The 9,646-nt window shown below is 46.4% G+C and overlaps 1 protein-coding gene across 1 annotated transcript; it reads left to right on the plus strand. All coding sequences in view use genetic code 11, as the record gives it.

The window, feature by feature from the left end:
- Positions 1 to 4,144: 4,144 nt before the first annotated feature.
- Positions 4,145 to 4,609, plus strand: EGR_06518 (Methyltransferase-like protein; the record flags this gene model as incomplete). Its single annotated transcript, XM_024495767.1, has 1 exon — positions 4,145 to 4,609. One exon carries the CDS (start codon positions 4,145 to 4,147, stop codon positions 4,607 to 4,609), a length of 465 nt encoding a protein of 154 aa, XP_024349831.1.
- Between the last annotated feature and the right edge of the window lie 5,037 nt (positions 4,610 to 9,646).

Genomic DNA, 9,646 nt, shown 5'->3' on the forward strand with positions numbered 1-9,646 from the left:
CCGGGGCATGAGACACTCAACTGCCTTGGTCACGCGTGTCTACTAGTAAGTGGCTGGCCATGGGTGTACAACGGGTGTCACCGCACACACAGTCAAGCGAGCACAATGATTGGCCACTGAGGAGAGCGTGACTGAGTGAGAGGCGATTTGTTGAAGGTTCTTAAAATCAGCCACAGAAAGGAGGAATTTCTTTCGATGTGAATGAGAAGGTTGTTTTGGAGTGGGAGACAACCCCACCTGGCTATCATTATGTGTTTGAGTTTGTATGGGTGAATGGATAGAGCGACAAATTTGGTAGTTGGCATGGAATGAATGAGCTTCATGTAAAACAAAGTTGACAGCTGAGAGCGCTTCATTTTGATCATTGCTTTTTGAAGTGGATATCTTCGGAAGATAGCTGTGTTTTGACTGAACTTGAATTGTCCATACATTTGAACGTACACTTAAACAAGACATCAATGTCGTACGACAATTTCTTCAAGCCAAAATTGAGTTTAGCCATTTTGGTGGTGTGAAGTGCTAAGAAAAGTAATAATTTTACTCAGTTATAGGCGAACCTCATGAATTTTCTTGCAAGACCTGCTCAGACTTGCTGAGTTGCCCACTTATGTGGTTATTTTGATACGTAGTCATTGTTAAATTCGTTCACAGACAACCACCCGCATAAAACGACGCCTCGAAGTGTTAGTCCCTCCTCACGTAAGCACAGGAAGGACTTTTTTTAACCACCCAGTATCGGCTTATTGGTTAGAACCGAGCACACTGCATCGGCAGAAATCTGTAAAATATATGGGATCAAATCAGCTTTCCTAGAAATCAAATTTCCAATTTTTTTTGGGACCGGAGGGGTGCCTTCATGCCACTGCCTTAGGGTATTGGCGTCATTCAATGGACACCCAGGTTTGATGAGTATTTCGTAAGGGTGGAGCAGTGTGCCAAGCTGAATCGGTTACCATTGGATTAACTCGCGTTCTAAATTTGACACCCTCTAGGTTACTTTAGTTGCATGCTAACTAAAGGTGTACATTTACACGCCAGATGTCTTTCACCACCCACAGCACAGCTACTGTGATCGTGCGTATTCATGTATATGGACATAAACCGTAACAACCTTGGCGTTTGTTCTTTTCTTACTCAACTTACATTTCCTTTGGCAACTAGTAGACTGATTAGATGAGGGCACTCGTCAATGGATGCATTGTAAACAGTGTGCAGTGGTCAGTGTACACTTCCTCCTCCTCGGGGGCAGATGACTGTCGCTTTGTCACAAAATTCGTGTTAACTCACCACTTCGCACCTAAAAGCTGTCTTCATACAATCTTGTATTGCGTTACCCCCTCGGCACTTTGAGCACCGTCCCTGACGCTGCCTTGTGGTTGGACTCTGCATATGCCACTTGTGGTGGTCGCCTTTCCTTCACTAATAAGTAGGCTGCACCTTCCTATCCGACCGGAGGTGTACCCTTGTGCAAAGGCATTTTGGTGTGATGAACAGTGAATATGTGAGCAAAGATTTGTGTATTGCAGACGAGGTGGTTTGTTAGTAAGATGACTTTCACTTCTGGCAATACATCTTCGCTCCATGGATGATGCAACTAGTGGTGCATTCTAGGTGGCGGGACTGGCTTGTATAGTCACGCTAAATTTCCTCCTCGATCGTTGTTTGTCCGTATTTGTATTGATATCTCTCTTGCCTGTTCTATGACGATCTTTCCATCCTTATTTCGATTGCAGTGAGTACTCTGAGAAATCTTGGATTGCCACGTCCGTGCTTGGGAAAATACTTCAGAGAATCCATTAATTTAACTACCTGTGAGCGTATTAAATGGTGGATAGCTGGTTCGTGCATGGACTGTGGCCTTGCACACGGGGAGTACACCTTCTAGGCTTCAATCTCAGTGTTTTAGTGACGCATTCCAAGTAGGAGCCTTTAGCTGTTCCATCAGAGTGCAATCGGTTCTCTCACCTGTTCATTACCTTGTACATAGTTTAATGAAGACCTGGTGAATGAATAAATGGATATGCACTGCTTCGGGCAATTTGTGTTGACAAAACTAGTGATTGATGAAAACAGAAGCAACTGTCCCAGCGTCTCGCGCCTTCCTGAGTTCTACATCGACTACATTGGTGAGGTAGTCTGCCATAACTAGAATGCATCCATCTCCCCTCCTATTGGGTGGAAGAAGAGCTAAGATACGAATGTAGCGCCTCTCTCCCTTCAACAATCCTGTCTGAGTAGATTGGACTGATGGAATAGCTGTGAGGTGAGGCTTTTTGCAGTTTGTACTGCAAGCAAAGCGGGTTCGGTAGGAATCAAATACGTTTGGGCTGAGCGCAGGCAGTCAGCATCGTTTGCTCAAAGCGTTTAGCATCCACTCTTTGCTTGCGTGGCACGGATGCCTGTGTAGCATACGGTAACTGTTTGTGCCAATGAATTTGTAAGCACTAGTCGCTCTACTGCACCATGAAGTCGTACTGTTACAGGTCCTTGTATCGAAGCCCACCCGCGTGGTCTATCTCCCTTATTGTACCAATTGAGTCAGCCAGCTCTTGATGCTCCCTTCACACCATAAATGTCCTCGCAATCAGATCTAAACTGGCTGAAATACCTAACCGTTATGAAGACATCAAACACTTCGTCATGTGTTGCGCTTTTCTGTCTTGCTACTCTGCAGAGTTTGATACACCAACATGTAGGCAGTAAGGAATGGTCTTCCATCTTTGTCCTTCCGTAAGAGCGCACCACCCACGACTGCATCGTTAGTGTCAGTATCCAGTACAAAGTAGCAGGAAGCTAGAATAGGCACGGATAAATAAATGGCTTTGCTTTTTTAAACGCTGCATCAGCCTCCGTCTCACATTTAAAGTACGTTTAGCCTGCCTTTCCGTCAGTTGGTGTAGCGGAGAGGCAGTCATGGCAAAAGATTTGGCAAAATGCCAGTAGTAAAACACCAAGCCTAGAGAAGTACTTTGAAAGTGATCTAATAAAGTGATGTGATACGCCTAGGAAGGAGAGGAAGCAGATAAGCCAACGCCAGCAGTACACCCCTATTTACGAGTTGACAAATTTTTGCCATCCCAATATATTTACTACTTCAACAAATATCCCAATGACCAAATTTTCCTTAGGTGTGCTGATCAGAGTGGCGCATTATAAGGTGGGTAACTTAATGTTTGCCAGTACGGATTCGTTATGCAGGGTGAAAGGCGCCAACAAAGTGAAGCCAAGTGAAGCGGTGTCTCTAATCCAGAAGTAAGTTCCCTTCACAACTTGCCCATTATGTGCTTATATAAATGCTGCAAAATTATGCCAGCCTATGGAATGGCCTGTTCTTGACCCAAAAAGCTAATTGTGGTTGATGTACACCATGCCATCACGTGCAATTGAGTGGCATGGGCGATTGTACTGAAGACACCGGTGGGGGCACCTGCATTTGCGGACGAGCTTTCTTCTTCATTTAAGTAAACTTGTTTACTTTTTCGCTCTATAGTTGTCTTCTGATTAGCTAATGATTGGTTCGGTTTCGTTAAAGTGGGCCACTTGTCCGTCTAAGGACTAGATCAGTGCCGTTGTCAAACAATCATAGTGGTACCTTTGAATATGCTGACGAGATGACGCACGTTTCCATCCGGATGGGTACTCAGGGAGTCTCCGCCATCCACTATCTTTGTAATAGGCACACACACAGGTACGTCACGTCTGTGTGCTGACTCTCATGCGCTGATTCATGAGACCATCTGCTGATAAGACCTTGCTTGTTATCTATCTCGTTGAGAGGTGGATAGGATAGAGACCACTGGCTCACACATAAGGCCCAAATTATATCATACTGCTTCTTTGATGGTGTGGCGGGAAATGAGAACTGCTGCTTTTTATGAAAAACTCTAGAATATATTAGTTGGTCAGCTACCTAGCTTGTGTCTCTCAGTGGTCATATTCACAGGCATTCACTCTCCATGGACTAGGTCTGACATTCCCGACACGAAGTCGTGAGTACTCGGTACTCGGAAGCTTATCTACCGTCACTTTGATGTCCTGCGAAAAGGCGTATAAGTAGGAGTAGGCTGAGGTGTAAAGGCATGAGGCACGGCTTATCGGACGCATCACAAAGCACCTTCTGCTGCCCCACTTCACTACCGTAGATATGGTGGAGATGACAGGCAAGTTCCTCTACGCCTCCTCAGCCTACATCGATCGCCCCAATGCGGAGCGTGTTGGCAACCGATTTTGCTGTGCGTTGCGGGATTTCACTCCCCCAGAGGGGCGCTACGATATAATTTGGGTGCAATGGGTTATCGGATATCTGACACTATCTGCAACAGTCGAATTTCTTCGTCAATGCGTGGCCCGACTGCGACCGTGCGACTCCACAGCCACAGGTACAGCCACAGACCCAGTGGGTCAATCAGTAATTGTGCCGAGGGACGTTTTTCCAGATGCGAAGCCAGACTTCGATGAGGCGGAGAGCAGTTTTATGCGAACGCATGACGAGCTGTTGGAGGTATTTCGGAAGGCGAAACTTCGAGTGCTGCTGGATGAGAGGCAGACAAACATGCCATCCTATATTTGTCCGATTTATGCCTTTGTACTAGTTCCTCAGGACGAGTAGATCGCCCGTCTCGGTGACGACCATGCCTTTAGATGTTTGCATACAGATGCATGCCCTGTTTATCAATTGGTTGGGTTGATTCTAGTAAGGAGAGATGCAGTCAGCAAGGTGGCGTCTGCATTCCCAAGCGTGAGGCAGAATGAGTGAAGGGAGGCATTCAGTATGCCATTTTATCAGAGGCGGTGTTGATAGGCATTAGCGATTATGCTGGATGTATTCAATGCATGGCTGAGGTAGCTCTGCTACGCTTGGCCGCTGCCGAGACTGTAAAATATTGTATTCGAGGATTGCAGGGCTTAATTCTACGCTATTTTAGGTCGTAGGCATTGTTGGGTGGAGAAGTGATTCGCGTTCTCCTAATGAAAGGCTGATTTCCCACTCTGTTTCGTGGCATTTTAGTTCTCATTCTTTTCCTATCTCTCTTTTACAAAATTGCTTTACGGGGCATTTTGTTTTATCATATATCGTGTCAATCGTATAAGTCGTGTTTCTATTTTCTTCGTTGAAATGCTTTGTTATCCTCGTTTTCAAAGGTGTTTGCGCATCTACCCCGATCCTGGCGTCGTCTTGAAAGAACCAGGGACAGCTGATGTCCACCTCACTTGTCAGACAGTCACCTATGCAGAGGTAAACAGCCACCTTCTACGCAGTGAATACATGGCATACCACACAAGTGGAATTAAATAGACTTACATTCTCTGGATCAACCTGCAATTCACTTTCTACCGATTGCAATGAATAGGAGTATGACTTTCCTCACATTGATTAAGTAAACACCACCAACAATAAATTATTTATATTTATATGTTGTTGTGCTCGCGATCAGTTGTGCCGCATTCCACCTTGCTCAAAGATGTTGGGTAAATGAGTTCTCACGTGTATATATTGCGGTACTGATTATTCGCCTGAATCTGTACCACCGACAAGGATTATAGTTCCCTCCAATCGCAGAGATGCGAAGATGAGTGCATTTGCGAATATCTCATGCAAACCTCATATTTAATCACTGCTGTGAGGGGTTTGTGTTATCATCTGCTTTCGTCAATGTTAAGACTGGTAGAAAGACTTGTTCCACGAATGGCAGCATGACGATGGAGCATACCCATACCCACGCATTCGTCTCTGAGGTTGCAATCTGCCGTCTACATCAACTTGATATGTGGATTTTGCAAGCGCCACTTCCCCATCACACCGATAAAACAACTGCTCTTGTACCTTGTCTGAGACGGAGACACAAACGCAAAGGGTTCCTAGGAGTGTGAGTTGAATCTGCGGTAACTCCTTCCCTCGAGAGGATACATTGGGGATTAACTTTGCGCCAACTTCGTGTAAGTGTCAGCCAATAAGATGGACTGAATCAGAATGATGATAAGACGTGAGGCGGTGCTCTGGGGCTTGGCGTACCGTGGCGTGTTCTCACATCTCGTGTGGTGACCTCATGAACTAACATGACGTCGCATGAATCATCACACATTCCCCGCCAATCCTGAATTCTGGCCTCGTTTTCTAAGCTTCTATTCCCCGTTCAGCAACCGATGCCCATATCAGGGCTGCACGAACTCCACTACCCTATCCGCCACATCCACCACGTGATTGCAACTTTATTTTACCAGAGGATGCTAGGCGTTGTAGCACGTAGGAGAGTGGGTGAGTTTCCACCGTTAGTGAAGCTACGTGCTACTACAGGCAGTCAAGTGAATGGCGATCTGGTGTCCGGTGTGTCAACAGTGATTTGTGGGCTTTCTGTCTCAAATCTCTTCAGGATCAATTTAGGCGTGAGTGCATAATAAACAGAATGGCACAGTAATTGGTTTTGTTTGTGGTGTTTAGGCTCGACGGATTAAGTTGTTGGACAAATGGAAGTCCAGGTAACATGGAATGTCCTACGAACCGCAAGCCACCTCATCATGCTGAAAGCAGTGACAGGTGGGATACTTAAGTTCCGTTTCAGTCAGTCTGGTCAGTGCTTTCACTGATGGCGTAGCATCCAACTACAGGAGTAGAAGGTGGTGTGAAGCCTGGATTGGCGGTATTGTCTTGCCTATTACCCTACACTGTGGCAAATTTTTATGCCTTCGCATGAGCGTCCATGTCAAACAGATAAAAGACATTGCCGAAAGGACACCCATGGACATGGGCATATATCAATTTGGTGCAGGTTGTTGGATTTGTTTCACCTCCCGCAGTGCATGGCAACTTGCATCGATGCATTTCGAGTGATAAAGTTCGTCTGACCATACTTGTTGGGTACTTTCACGTCCTTAGTCTTCACCGGAGTTGTAGTGAGAAGAACACATCACTTGCCGACTAGTGCCTACAAGTTACCACTCAATATGATTTATTCGTCTACACTTCGTCATATCGACATATGCCCAGGGTAAATAACTTCCAGCAGTGACAGCATCGTGACGAATCCGCATCTTCGATTCGCATGTGGTGGATCGTGTAGTCTTTGTAGTCGTGCTGACCACGACTTGAGGAGAAATTGTGATGTCTTCTATCACGTCGCGTGAGGCCATGAGTTCACTACATGATGGGAGAGCACCTCACACATCCTCATCCCATGCCACGCCAAGTCACGTCACAATCCCCATTCTTTACTTCTGGCTGGCGACTGCTGAAAGCATCGACACGAGGATGCAAATTGGCACCATGGAGATCTGTGGATGTGTAAGAACTTCCTAGATTGAGTTGGTATCTACTCAGTGGGTGTGGTGTTCAGACTGGTCGTGTTGTCGATATGCCCAATTGTCTGCGACGCAGATCCGCCAACATGACAAAGGCAGGTCACACTCAGTGCCAACCACGAACATCTTGTAGAAACGGAGACAACGTTAAGTTGACGGAAACAGTAATGCAGGCCACATTCATAACATCGTGATTGGTGCTTTGTACATTCCTTTGTCGCAACCGAGAGGAAAGATGCACATGTGGCCATTCGGAGCCTCCAAAATGTGTAAAACTGCTGTTCAAACAGTAGCGGCGATGATTTGAGAGAACAGGTGGTAGTGTCACCTGACAACCATCTGGCACATGAATGTTATCTCTGGCATTTCATCTCATCCCATTTCATCCCATCACACTAATTTGCATTGATGCATAGAGTAGTACAGATGCACAAGTTGACTTAAACAGACATTATAGGTCTACAGAACACCCCACACCCACGTTTTCGCCAACATCCGCGGAGATCGAGACACAGAAACGATGGACGTGAAAGAACATGTGGGTGGGGCGATTCCCAACCCTGAGTGCAAATAATTCAGTATTTGGAAGGAATTGGATGGAACGTCTGTTTGGACTGAAGGGTGGAAACAGTTTAAACAGATGTCTTGTAAAAATGTCCCACTGTTCCCGACTTAGTGAACATAAACCTGTCCCCACTCATCACGTTTCTGGTCTTGACATCTCGTTGTACTGTCTAAGGTTTAGTTAGGCTGCCACTAGGAGACGCTGAGCCATATCACTCCAAGGGCTCCCTTTGGTCCCGCTTGCGTCCTATGTTTGTCCGATTTATGGCATTGTGCTATTTCCTCAGGACGAGTTGAACGCCCGTCTCGGTGATGACTGTGTCTGTACATGTTTGCATACAGAAGCATGCCTTGTTTATCAATTGGTTGGGTTGACTCTAGCAAGGAGAGAAGCGGTCACCCAGCACGAAGCTCGAGGCTACTGCAGCCTCGTGAGTAAGGAATGGGACAGGGTCAAGTAAACCAAGGTGGGATCATGGCGCGTCCAACCTCCATTGGCTAATTGGTGCGACCTGCTGCTCGTAAGTGTCCCGACTGTGTGAGAAGGTAGGAGGGAATTTGGATCAGGAGTTTGTCTTCCTGTTATGATGCGGCAGCGTACAAGAAGGAATTTGACACGAGTACTGTCAAGTAATCAGCCATTTGGTCTATTTAGACATCTACCATGCATCGGTCTTTTCGCGCAATTTGAGCTTGGAGTGCACTATTCCTCTCCTTTAGCCTCTTACCTCGCGGATGCCCTGTTCCGCCCAACCTTCTTTCTCCATGCGCTCGCTGATGAGCAGGCTTTACTAACTCATGCCCGAACAAGCGAGGAAAGGCAGCACGTTGTTGTGTTAAACAAGATGATAAACCCAAAAGCGACACTTTATTTTGGTATGATGTGTCAGACAAAGCACACGGATCGGGTAGACCTCAACTACCACTCACGTCTGCTCCCCTTGAATGTGGCGACTACTAGTTGTACAGCAGAATGGACGCATTCCACCGCGTATCCGCATGTGCTGCTTGCTATTTTGGATCGGCAGACATCAGTGACGAAGACCGGAAATCGCGCAAGGCAATCCAATTCCCACGGATGACTTTGAGATGGAAAATGAGGCCGAAACAACGAGATCACCTCCTCCCACAAATACTTGCATTTAATGCTACACAGCGAAGCAGCAGATGTCTACACTTTCCATTCAGTCACTACTTTCGCCACTTCGCACAGATTGTGCACATTACATAGCCACATTTTTCTGACACGCATACACATGCAGTGTGAGCGCACACCATTCCACGTTCCTTTAGGTGGTGCCGCTTACCAGTTGGTCCGATGATCGGTGGACAGGCAGATGTTGTGAATGTGGCTTGCATTGTTTTTGCGTCAGCATGGCGGCGTCTGCATTCCCACCCCAAGTTGGAGGGCGGAGGTGGTGGATGTGATCAGCAGTGGTAGCAGTCTGCTGTCCTGAGTCGCACACAACGGTAGTATGGAATTGTTGTCTTGACTGTCTGGGTCGCTTTTGAGCTGTGGATTTATTTTTTTCATTTCGCGGTTTGTCTTACAGGCAGGAAAGCAGGCAGGCGAGCAGGCAGTCACAGTGTGATTGTGTGATTTTGACACCTAATTTAATATCACTCAACTACTATATAATTATGGGGTTTTGCTACATTCACACCTGCCTCGGTGTTACGATAGTATAGGCACAGGTGGAACTTGATTTTTGCCCATATTTTAGTCGTAGTGGCGTGGCAACTGCTAGATAATCCTCGGTTTTGGCGACACTGACACCTTCAGTGG

The sequence above is a fragment of the Echinococcus granulosus genome, assembly GCF_000524195.1.
Source record: "Echinococcus granulosus chromosome Unknown EG_S00058, whole genome shotgun sequence".
NCBI classification, from domain to species: domain Eukaryota; kingdom Metazoa; phylum Platyhelminthes; class Cestoda; order Cyclophyllidea; family Taeniidae; genus Echinococcus; species Echinococcus granulosus.